This window comes from Lissotriton helveticus, chromosome 1_1 (genome assembly GCF_964261635.1).
Source record: "Lissotriton helveticus chromosome 1_1, aLisHel1.1, whole genome shotgun sequence".
Classification (NCBI taxonomy): Eukaryota; Metazoa; Chordata; class Amphibia; order Caudata; family Salamandridae; genus Lissotriton; species Lissotriton helveticus.
In genome coordinates, this window is record NC_136057.1 from 649854812 (window position 1) to 649868121 (window position 13310).

The 13310-nt window shown below is 43.4% G+C and overlaps 1 protein-coding gene across 1 annotated transcript in view; it reads right to left on the reverse strand.

Moving 5' to 3' along the window:
- The window catches only part of HGF (hepatocyte growth factor), a 564049-nt gene that overhangs the window by 253203 nt on the left and 297536 nt on the right, over positions 1-13310 (reverse strand). The window contains exon 10 of the mRNA XM_078674176.1: positions 2394-2496. Within this exon, the coding sequence (XP_078530302.1) occupies positions 2394-2496 (103 nt within the window). The remainder of the gene's footprint in view (positions 1-2393; positions 2497-13310) is intronic.

The following is a 13310-nucleotide window of genomic DNA, read 5'->3' on the forward strand; positions in this document are numbered from 1 at the left end:
TTTTACATTAAATCCCACACTAGCATTAGTGCGGGTTTAATGTGCTGAGAAGTTTGGTACCAAACTTGTCAGTCTTCAGTGAAGCCATTATGGTGCTCTGGAGTTCGTAATGACGACCTCCCAGCACCATATACTCTTAAATGGCATCACTGTACTTACAGTGCCCAGGAATGGCCCTGGGGACTGTAGGAGCACAGGGCCCCTGCCCCTGTGCCCTCACCTCTGGCATAGGGCACACAGCTAGAGGGGTGACTGACGTTTGCCAGGGCAGTGGGTTCTGTGGGAATGGGACACGAGGATGTGTGCCATGTCGACTCTTGTTTTAGTTCTGTACTTAGGCACTCAGCCTGCAAAGGCAGTGTGTGGGTGCCAGGGTACAGGGCCCCTGTGGGTGGCACAATAAGAGCTGCAGCCCTCAGGGGTCTCCTCTGGTCACCATGCCCTGGGTACCTAGGGTACCATTTACTAGGGACTGACAGGTGGCCAGAGGTTCCAATTGGGTATTGTGTTTCAGCATAGCTTTTCTCTTTAGGGAAGGAACACCATAGCTTTTCTCTTTAGGGAAGGAACACAGGCCCTGGGTACCTGATTAGCAGGGACCCAGGGCACACTCAGTCAAGCACATCAGCAGTTCAGAAAAAAGTGGGGGCATACCAAGGCAAGAAAGATGGCACTTTCTCACATGCACTTTATAGGCATTTTATTGCAATGAAGGAGAACATAGAAGTGCACAACAATAGTCTCTAACTGATAATAATAACAACATGATGGATGGGGCCAGGAGGACAAAGGGTCATTTTTCTCTACAGTTCTATTACATCATGCAGTGGAACACATATCCCATTGAACTTTATGAAGAAACAAAATGGCACACACCATCTAAATGAGGCATGAAATTCTGGATTACTGAGGCATTTCCACAGTATAGCAATGAAAGACATCGAAAAAGCACTGGCGTAACGAAACTCGAGGGGGGCCTCCCTGCAAAGAACGTGGAGGGGCCCCCTCCGGGCTCAGAGTGCTGTGCTAGGCTCAGAGTGCTGTGCTGAGGGGGCTCCCTGGAGCTTGGGGTCCCCCTACACAGCAGGGGCTGCAGGCCTTTGTTATGCCTCTGTGATGAGGCAGGCCCACCCCAGGGTGGACCTCTTGACCTCTGTGACTCAAGGAGGGTGGGAGGAGTCAGATTCGGAACAAGAAGGAGTGTTCTTCAGCATGAGAGGGTATAGTATGGCTCATGACAATCTGAGAACAGCAAGCCACCACTATCTTTCTGACAGGGTCTGTGAAGGTCAGCACTGGAGATGTTCTGTTTTCTGCCAGACAGGTAAAGTCCACACTGTTGAAGGCAGGAGAAAGCAAAGAGGATTGTGTGTGCGTTACGTCCTCCCACAACAGGATGACAGCATGCAAATAGGTGTTAAAACTGATAACTCATAAGCAGGACATCGTACAAAAAAAGCAGAAACACTGTACATCACAACTTTACACATTTACAACAAACTGACAAATGTTTCCCGAAGAAACTCTTGCACCTGATCATTCAACAAGTCCAGAGAGGCAACGTTGGGAAGGAGCGGTCGAGATTGAAAATGTGAATATACCACCATACTCTAAATCTTTGGTATGTGCCCCTGCTGACTAGAGTGTACATGCTCTATGTATATGTTGAAACTTTGCCTGCAGTATATTTGGTCTGTGTTCCTCTGGAAAGCTTGCAGTGATTTTTTTGTGACGTACATAATCTGGTCATGAGGACATGTGTGTAGAGTATGTTCATACTGCACTTGTAAAATGTGTGTTAGTGAAGGTAGATAAAAGCCCTTGCCTACAAAATGGACTTAAAATAAATGGCTATGCTAATGATTTGTTTGTAAGCATTGCTTCTCCTGTGTTTTGCTATGGCAGCGTTCACTATAAAAAGACATGTTTTGCACTCAAGGTGCGTAACAGCTTGGCGCTCCAATAAGGACCTTTATGAACCACTGACATTCTGTGGACAGGCACATTTTATTTACACTGTGAACATGACTCTCTACTTAGCTTGCACATGAATCAAAGTTTGACGCAGATGAAGAGAGCATTGCTTAATCAAGCGCAGCTGGCAGAAACTTGTGTCTGGCTTATTCAGATTTTATTCAGAAAAGATGGGCCTAATGGTTTCAATTACTCTCTCACGTCAAGCATGTGTCGATGTGAAAGGAACTTGTAAAGTACTACATCAAAAATTCTTTGTTCATCTGCTTATACACACATCTTCATTGACTAGACATGAATATGAACTAAGTACCGAAAACACAATAATCTGAGAACGTCTTGTTTACTATAGAACTGTCCTTAATATAATATGATACTGACACACATTTACATGTACACACATTTACATGTAAACATACCTTTTGAGGTCTTCCATATTTTTGCTCCACGTTGCACAAGTTACATCAAATCTTGTTTTAGACAAACTTCCTCTGTAACTGTTGCCAATGCCACGATAGCATTCTAATGAAAAAAACAAAAAGCACAAAACAAAATATGACAACAACTTTTTCTTGAATACATAAGATTTAGTGAGTGAACGGAATACACACAGCACATTTTTGCACACATAGAAACAGATAGTAAACAAATGCAACTAAGATGTCGAAAGTAAATCAGTATCAGAAAGCTTATTTAGTGTGGTTGTGTTAACCATTCTTTCCAAATGCTTAAGGAACGCTATGTGCTGTGATTTAAGTGTTGTTAAAAAAAAATCTGGAATCATGCCAACCACAGTAAATGTCTCTTGTTTGAAATTATTTTTGAAGAAGTCACTGCACAGTGAATTATCATTTTTAGAGCGAGCCTGGACAGCACATGCGCTTCTCTGCGAAGCATACTGTATTCAAGTATGGCCTCGAAGCTCCGCCCACTCCCCTCCTATCTTTTCGATTGGCTTCTGTCTAAATGGTTTGCTTCTGATTTGTTAATAGGCTTTTTAGTCCCTCCTTAGTAATGCCTTGTCTGCATTTCTAACCGTCCATGAGGACTGGACTTTTTACTTTTGTGGTTATATGGTGGTCTGTGAGCACTATTTTCTTTAATTATTTTGTCCTACTGAAGACAAGTCATGCTTTCCTATGCGAGGCACCTTCAGGTTCGAGAATGGCCGCCGCTCATTTCTTATGTTATGTACGGCTACCGAAGTTAACACAAACTCATTAATAGCGCCTGATGCTCGCAGTGTCTCATCTCCGTCCCTCCCATGTTCCTGCTTACATTTGAAGTGCTTTACTTGATTTTGTTTTTAACAGCAGTCCAGAGGGCTCCGGACATGCTGCAATACTGGGCTCATTATTTCCCCACCCCTCACCCCGTCCTTGCATAAATGTGGTAGTCATCCACGTTTGTTTGGTTCTCATACCAGCACGGCAGCTGCCTCCTGCTCACCCCTACTCCCTACTGTTTGGTATTTGAAGGCATTGTGAAAGTTAGGAGAAAAGAAAACTATAATTATGCAATGCTATAACTAAGATGTTCACTACCAACGTCTTAATTGAAGCAGTGCATAACTATGGTTTTATTTTCTGCTAACTTTCACTGGTTGCATGCTTGTGAAAACATTGCAGCATGCAGGTGGTGCATAACCAGCATTTGCAATGTAATAGGTATTGCATTTGCAAGAGTTTAAGTTCTTGGCAATGTAAATGACAATGCCTTTAATGTATCTGTTTTAAAAAAAGAATCCTAAAAAGGCATTGTCATTTACAATGCCAATAGCAGAAACCCTCACAAATGCTAGACCTATTGCATTGCAAATGCTTGTTAAATACTGCCATCATTCTCTGTCCAACAGACAAACAATTGTTCAAATTCTTTAGAGCCATTTATTTAATAGTACTATGAGGCTGCAAACAACAATAAATGATTCCCCGATCACTGATGATGAACACAGGGGAAAGAGGGCTTGAAAAAATTACAAGTAATATATTTGAATTCAGTAACTAACCTTACCACAAAAGCGATGCCTGCAGCATTCTAGAGATTTGGACATAATTGCTCTTGTAGTGGTTAACCCAATTATTTTTCAGGTTTCCTTAATCATAATGCTAAATCTATTTGAGGAAATGACATCATCTGCTAAACACATTGTCTTTGAGGTAAACACTGTTGAATAAGTACTAATTGCATTCGGTTACAAGAGTGTTTTACTACGTCATAGCTCACAATACGTTATTTTAAAAACACATTAATAACCAATAGAAAGTAGGTCACTGATTTCAATGTATCGTCTGCTTTTTATATATTTATGCTTTAATTTGTTGTATTTATGAGGTTTTTCTATTGAGCGTACAAGGCACAAGAGGTCACTATACACAGTGGGACAAAATGAATTGTAAAGATATGCAAGCATTAAACAAATTGCATCTGTCAGATTTTTAAATACTTTGATACAATACTACAGTTTAATTTAGCAAAAACCTTTGTATTGTGGTAAATAAATAATTAATTACTGGTACAATTTTTCTATGCATTAAATAAAACAGATAGCTCAATAAATAAGAGGCAGGATCCGGGGTATCTGAGTCGAACAGGCTTTAATCAGGCACAAGGGAAGGGACAGGATCGGAACAGCCTGTAATAGAATGGCATGGAATGGCAGCTGCAACGTCTCATTAACAGTACATAGTATATATAGGAAAACATTACAATTGCATTGCATACAGTAGGCGTAACAAGTGACAAACGTAAGATAAGAACACATGGGCGTAAAAAGAAGGCGTGCACAGGGCGTGCACGAAGACATGTGATGTAGACGTCACAGAAGTGTCATAAATGGGTGGATACATGGAGGGGGCTACCTGGGCAGCTGGAACCTTTAACCTAGTGGTGCGCGCAAACGGGCCATGACGTGTAACTGGGGAGAGCTGGGGGCTCTGACTTCTGCACTAGAAGAGGAGACTAAAGTCTGCGATGTCAGGACGACATGTACCTATAGCATATCTGGTATCTGGTGTTTGGAGTACATGTTGATAGAATCTAAAAGTCATCAGAGCAAAGGCTACTTGACAATAAGGCTGGTACATGCATATATTCTACGTGTATTGCGTGTGCTATGAATCTTCTATGGATATTAATACAGTAATTCTCTTGCATGGAGACAGAAAGACTAGACTTATAGACGAAGATGTTTATGCGGTTCGTTAGCTTAGGAATGTGAAGACGGAGCTGAACTGATAACTGTAGGCATAACATATTCTTGGCAGACAGGCAGGCAGAGCCAGGCCGGGCACCGCGCTGCGCGGCAGGAAGTAAGCGAAGGGTCAGGGATGCAGGGGGGCTGCATCGCTCCTCGGAGTGGGTTCAGGAGACTGGAGCTTGAATCTGGTGTTCAGGCCCTTTGAGGCCTAGAAATGGGGACAATTCGATAAGTCTAACGTGCATAATGTAAAACGTTGGCAACATAGGCCTAGAAGCCTAATTCACGTTGCTTTCACGGGGACTGGAAACTACCAGATAACTGACATACTAACGTTGGACACAACTATAATTGCGCCTTTATTCGGTCATAGGGGGATATATGCATATTAATCATGCACATATTACATAGGATGGGGAACACGTAGGCACACATGACAAGGCAAAATTCAATTTTCCTCATTCCCTCCTTGTGCCCTACGTTTCCATCAGAAAACATCAATATTCATGATACCATCTATCTGTTCATAGAGCATCATTTGCTCGTCTCGAATCTTCTTGGAACGGGACTTTGGACTAGGAATACAAGATGTAGCGCACAAGCCGCAAATCGCAGGGCCACATTGTAAACATAGGCAACAACTGAATATGATCATTACTGCTATACCCAGGAATGACAATACTTTCCATCCCCAGGCAGATATTATACTCCAGAGCCAACCGGACCATGTCCAGGTGCCTGGATTCTGGTGTAACTGATGGGCAATTTTATGAAGTCTGGTTATAGCTGAATAAACAGACGGTGCGTTATTAGGAATGAAAATGCAGCAACTAGATCCGATGACTCTACAAGCTCCGCCCCTATCGGCCAGTATGACGTCAAGAACGAGACGATTTTGGAGCACGACAAATCGCATAGCAGATTGTTCTTCAGTTAAGTTACCTAGAGCGGAAGTAGTCTCATTCACTACTGCTTCAAGGGTTCTGGTTAGCCTACGTATTAGCTTACTATTCTGGACAGGACCTATGAAGAAAAAGAAACCTTTATTGAAGTCTTGATACTGTTCTAAGGCAGTTTCAGTCTGATCGACAATTGGGGACTCGACCTCCCTTCTATGTCTAACGTGTACTAGATGTGTGTTTCTGTGATAATCGGATGGGGCTAGGAAAACTGGTGGCAGTAGGAAAGCAATGTAACATGTTCCATCCCAATCTAGGGGCAGACGTACATATGCGGTCTGACCACACACAAAATAAGAATGACGTGAGGCTTTGAAAGTAGATTTCCCACGGTCACTATACTCGACCACAGTAGTACAATCACTGTGTCCTAGATGTACTGAACCATTCTTTCGAACACATAATTCACCTTTCACTGGTAGAACTGTAATAGCAGGCAAATCTGGAGTAGTCTCGGACTGAAGATTCAAAACCATGAAATTCGAGGAAAAATTACCTAGATCATATACTTCATTTTCTAGATCTAACCCTGTTCTATGGGAAAGACCTTCCTTGTCTGGGAAACATGTTCTATTCAGAAGGGACATATCGTTTGAGGATGACGTTAACGTGGACCATGCTCCACACGAATCATTGTGTGAAAACGGATAGGGAAAAAGTGGCAGAACTCCCTTCGATGTCTGGAAAGGGGGGAGTCGACCACACACCCAACAATTAGTGGCATTGCTAGTCTGGTGTGAATAGTGTAACATACGGATAAAAGTATTATTGCGCATGGCAAGACGATAGGATAACTCGTGAGGAGGCAGTTCACTAAATGTGTGCTCTACTGTAACATTAGAGGAAAAATGTACGTGTGAAACGATAGGAGGAAAATATATATGTAAAACATAACTTATGCCTGTAATCGTAAAACTCAGAAATAACATAATTAATAGAGTAACAATGCATCGACTTTGAAGATTCTTTCGATAACGTATTCTCTTAGAGTTTCGACTAACTCTCTCACTATGTGGGTCTATCTCATACATGTCAGGAACCTGTCTAACCGTTTCACCCGAGAGGGACTTAGACAATTAAACTGGCTGACTTACTAGACCTTAATTTTTCTTTATATTCCTGCTGTGGAGTTTTCTCTAACAGGGGAAGTTTAGAGTCAGTGTCTGGGCAGTCCTTGAGAACGGGGCAGTCCTTGAAAAAAGTCTTTGGACGGAGTCCATGGAATCGTTTCACGTGACTGGAATGCAACCAGCCTTTGCGGCCCTCCACCTTGATCGCAGTCCTTGTTGTCATCAGAACGAGTTTTGGTTCTGTCCAGCGGGGCTCCAGCGGACTTGAACGATCAAAATTTCTAATCAGAACGAGGTCGCCTGGTATGACCTCGTGCGGTTTCACTTGGGTGTTGTCTGGAAAGGCAGCGGCGACCTGTGAACGACAAGAGAGTAGTGCAGACATCAAGGAAGCCAGGTAGTCTGTCAGCATATTACTGTCAACATCGGTAATTGTACGTGGCCTAGGTGTACCCCACATGTTTGGGGGACGACCGAAAACTACCTCGTAAGGGGACAGACCTGAACGGGAGTGGGCAACCATTCTCATGTAAAAAAGGGCGACTGGCAGTGCTACCATCCAATCTACGCCTTTCTCTGCGCATACCTTTGCAATGCGGATTTTCAGGGTCTGATTATGTCTCTCGACGAGACCAGCTGCTTCGGGATGTCGTACACAGTGGAACTTCCACTGATACCCTAACAGAAGGGATACTTGTTTCATGAGTTCGGAGGAGAATGGCTGGCCGTTGTCTAAATACACGACCCTCGGTAATCCATAGCGGGGGAAATACTCACGAACCAACTGCCTGGCAGTGGTCGCGGCAGTGTAATCTGGGACTGGATATGCTTCTGTCCATCTGGACAAAGCGCATACAACTACAAGGACATACTTGAAACCGTGACATCGATCCATCTGAATATAATCCATCTGGAGGACTTCAAAAGGGTGGTCAGGAGGATGGAATCCACCTTGTTCCACCGGGACACCTTTACCTGGATTGAACTGACAACAGATCATGCAGGTACGCACTTTCTGTTTGGCTGCTGCTCGTAAATGCTTGTTAAACCAAATGTTCTGGATGCTGTCTAACATGGCTTTTTCTCCTAAATGTGCTGGACTATGTGCGGTGTTAATAATGACTTGAACCATAGAGTCGGGGAGAAACCATGTGGCTTTTCCCTTCGTCAACCATCCCTGATCTGTCTGGACCCCTCCTTGTTCAGACCATTTCTTGATTTCGTCTGGGGTAGCATGTGACTGTATATCTAGTACGTCTTGTGTAGGGTCTTTAACTGTCATACAAGTAGCCTGATCTGGAATATCTGTCTGTGTCGTGTTAACTGGAATGTCTGGAGTCTGAGCTGTAAGCTTGGCTGTTCGATCTGCCAGGTCGTTACCCTGGGAAATGATATCAGTGACTTTCGTATGTGCCTTGCACTTCATGATAGCGATAGCTGTCGGTAAATGTATTGCATCTAACAGAGCTTGAATGAGGGGGCCATGCTGAATCTTGGTTCCATGAGAAGTCATGAAACCTCTCTCTTGCCAGAGTACTCCAAAGTCGTGTACGACTCCGAATGCATAACGTGAATCTGTGTATATGTTTACTTTCAGGTTCTTGGCTCGTATGCAGGCTTGGGTCAGAGCGACGAGCTCTGCTGCTTGAGCAGACAGGGTGTCAATACGATGTGTTTCTATAACTTCAGTTTCAGTAGTCACTGCATACGCGGCTACTAACTCTCCTGTACTTGTTCTCATACATGAACCATCCACATAAAGTGTCAGGTCGGGATCAGATAATGCAATGTCTGTCAAGTCTTGTCTTGGCTTTGTCATGGTGTTAACAACTTCCACACAGTCATGTGTGGCAGGATTCGAAGTAACTGAGGGTAACAGTGTAGCAGGATTTAAAATGTTGCAGCGTCTGATTTCTATGTGTGGCTGAAACAGTGTCAGTTCATAACCTGTTAAACGTGCAATTGTCAAGTGCTGAGTCTGTGTTCGGTTCAAGAGAACTTCCACGGAGTGTGGAACTTGTACTGTCAGGGAGTGTCCTAACACTATGGAATCGCTTTGTCTGATAGCTAGGGCTGTGGCTGCAACTGACTTGAGGCACGCAGGCAGAGCCTGGGCCACCGGATCTAATGTGCTAGAGAAATAAGCACAGGGCTTGTATTGTCCCGCTTGATCTTGTGTGAGAACAGATAATGCAGTACCATCACGTTCAGTGACAAAAAGTGTAAAAGGCTTACTGTAGTTTGGTGTCGCTAGAACAGGTGCTTGGCATAAAGCTTTCTTTAACTCATTGAAAACAAGTGTATGTTCTTGGGTCCAAGGGAGGACAGTCGATATGGCTGCCTCCTGTGTCGTTAACTGTATCAGTGGCTTAGCTAGATATGCGTACTGAGGGATCCATTGTCTGCAGTAAGAAGTGAGGCCGATAAAAGCTCGTACCTCCTTCTGAGTCTTGGGCTGTGGAAGATGTGCTATTAACTGGATACGGTCTGGTGTCAACTGCCTACCCCACTTGGACAGTAAGTGTCCAAGGTAGACCACTTGCTGGACACAGAATTGCAGTTTCGAAGGGGACACCTTGTGCCCCGTCTCGGCCAGGAAATACAAGACTGTAAGTGACGCACGTTCGCAGTCACGTTCAGAACGGGCTGTGATCAATAGATCATCGACATACTGGAGCAGGGCAGTGTCAGTTGGCATGTGAATACTGTCTAGTTGTCTTTTAAGCGCTTGACTGTAAATGCTAGGACTTTCTGTGAAACCTTGAGGAGCTCGTGTGAATTTATAGCTTCTTCCATTTAAACAGAAACCAAAAAGGAATTGGCTGTCTGGATGAATGGGGACACTGAAGAATGCGTTCTTGAGATCAATAACAGTAAAGAACGTAGCTTCGGAATCAATGGCAGTTAATAGGGAAGAGATATCTGGAACCACTGGGTACTGGGGTATGATACATTTATTAAGTTCTCGAAGGTCAATCACTAATCGATAAACTGGAGGTGCATTGGGATCAGTACGTTTAAGAATCGGAATGATAAGAGAATTACATACATTGGAGTCAGTTTCTACAACTACTCCTTGAGCAATGAGCTCGTCAATAATTTTTGATAAGGCTGCTACAGCCTCAGGTGGCAATTTGTACTGTCGGATTCGTGGTAATACAACACCTTGCTTCAGAGTGACACGATATGGTGTAATGTGCATACAACCTACATCAGTTGGACCTTGCGCCCATAAATGCTGTGGTACATTCAGTAATCTTGGATCAAAATCACGCAATACATAATGACCTTTAAAATCACGTAAAAACAATCTCACACCTTCTGGGGAACAGCATATAACTGCTCCTAATTCTTTCAGGGTCTTAATACCTAGTAAATTTTCTGGACATGATTTCGTAAGTAACAAGTCTGTAGTTCGGGACAATGGACCAACTTCTAGGGATACTGGTTTCGATATTTCATTAACAATAGGCTTTCCTGAAAATCCAAGGGAAACATTTCTAGAGCCTGAGAGCGGAGCCCCTGGAACCTCGTCATGACTGATGGTAGTCCTACTTGCCCCTGTATCAATCAGAAACTTTCTGTCTTTCCCTAATACTTGACTGTGTACATAGGGACCCTCTTGATCTACAGGAATTTCGATGAGAGGCAAGCCAACCTCCCTCTCTAGGCTGTTTCATGAATACTGCTGATATTCTGGATAATCTGACTGTGCATACTGGTACATCTGCTGTGTAACGTGTTGTGTGGCAGCTATAGGCTGCGGTACTGTAACTGTCTGTTGTGCATTCTGCGGTGGTTGCGTATTCTGCTAAACTTGTTCTTGTCTAGGACGTGGTCTCTCTTTCGTTTTACCAGTAGCTATGTTGTGTTTCAGAACTGCACATTCGTTTATATAATGACCTGGCTGTTTACAGTAATTGCATGTCCCCTTAACGGGAACTGCAGAATGACTAGTTTGATTCGGACCCCTCTTCTGACTGTCTTGTGGAACAGACTGTGCAACCAGTACTTTCATTTTCGTGTCTTTCATACGTCTCCTTTCATGTTCCTGCTCCTCCCTGATTCTGTTCTGGTGATACTGTAGCATCTGGAGCATTTGTGATGGAGTATTAGCTTGCCAGGTACTTTCGACTTTCAGTACTCGATTTTTAACTTGCGGTAAAGAATTCTCAACTAGTTTGGTAACAAAAAGATGTGGATACGATTCACTACTTGTTTTCAGACCACTATTAATAATGAAACATTTCTCAAATCTAGAATAGAAATCACTAGTGTCTTCGTCTTGTTTCTGTTTACAGGCTGAGATGGCATCCCAGTCTTCCTTTTTCGTGGCTAGTAATCTTGGCAAGACTTGTATTAGCAACTCGGGCAATGCTTTAGCTTTTTCCCCAAGACCGGTACCTGGAACTCGTGTGTTATCTTCAGTCTCTAATGCGGTCCAATCAATCTTTTTCTCTCCCACCTCCCATTCTTTTTCTTTAAGTTTTTCATATATGCCCGCAGGCAACAGGACCTTTAACATTTTAATGATATCAGGATACGTGTATTCTCCCATACGGAGCATGTCTTTTAATTCACGGTGGAACCCTGCTGGATCTTTATCGTGACAGGGTATTAACTTTTTCATTTCTAGAAGTTCTATTTTCGTGATAGGGGTATAAACAAATACTCGTTCGAGATTTCCTCCCTCTCCCTTAACTGGATGTACTTCTCGCAACGGATTCTGTCTGTCTATGTAGAATGATTTTCTTACTGGGGGTGGAACAGGAACAAAATGTGTATTCAGGAACGTTCTGTATTTGTGGCGCTGTTCTAAAATGACACTAATTAAATCGGTACCTAGACCTTTCCATCTGTTTAGGAGTAACTCGTTCAGTACATCATACAGAGGACCTGGATCAGAATGCTGATCCTCATACAGTGTAATGAGGTGCTGGATCATATACATACCCACCAGACGCTGCTCGGCTGGGGGCAGCTTCAGAAACGTTTGGGCCACTATTTCGTCTGGAAACGTGGCAGAATCACTAGTCCATCGAACTGCTGATCGGGCTAGTTCCTGTTCATGCATGGTACTAAGCTCACTATAACCTATTCGTAGTTTCAGAATTTTATCGGTAGCCTGGAATACTTGTTCAAGAGAACACTGTTCTGGTACGGGGGGAGAAAAGACTTTCTTGTAATCTAGGCGTGAATGTCTATCGGAAAGTCTCGTTCTACCTACATACGCTATTCTGCTGGGATTCTCGCTGTCTACCTCTTCGTTTGAAGAGTCATCCTTTTTCTCGGCTACTCTCTTTTCTTCCTCCTTCTTGTGTATACTTATTATTTCCTTACGAATCTTTTTGTACATGGATTCTATACAATTTTGTGTTCTGTGTTTTCCTTCTGATATATTGTCACTCCATATTGTCAGGACTTTCATATCTTCTTTGTTTTTATCAGGATAATCTTGTTCTCTTATTAAACAATTTATCAGAAATTGCAAAATCATGCCTTGAATCTCGACTTTCCTGTGTGCCATAGCTTCGTGAATACTTTCTGGATTCTCCCCTGTTTGAATAAAATGGTATATTCTGTCTAGATGTGGTTCCATATTCGATATGGTAACCAAGAAGCTTGCAACTCGACGTAAACGTATGGAATATATTAACATGCTATCCTCTCCTGGCACTGGATCATATCTACAATCAGGTCCGCACTCTGTAAGATACTTTCGGAGGGCGTCATACGTAGCCAGTTTTGGCGTACGCTGTAACGCTACATCTCTGAGCGTCCGTCGCCTTGTTTGAGGCGGGGTGATAGGAGTACCTCCCCCTGCTCCTCCTGAACTGGAATCGTCAACTAATACTGAATGTGCGGGTGCTGCTAAAGTGACTGGTAAAACGGGCACACGTAATGTGGGCTGGTCCGGGGGTACTGGCGCATGGACAGGACCAACGACTGGAGGCACAGGAATTACATTAACAGGAGGCTGGACTTGAACTTGGACTGGCGGAGTAGGATCTGTATTAGCATATTCTGGGACAGTGTCGTCTAAATAGGAAGAAAGAAAAATTTCAGCTGCAGTCGGTTTATGACGCAGTTTAGTCGGGACTAATGGTG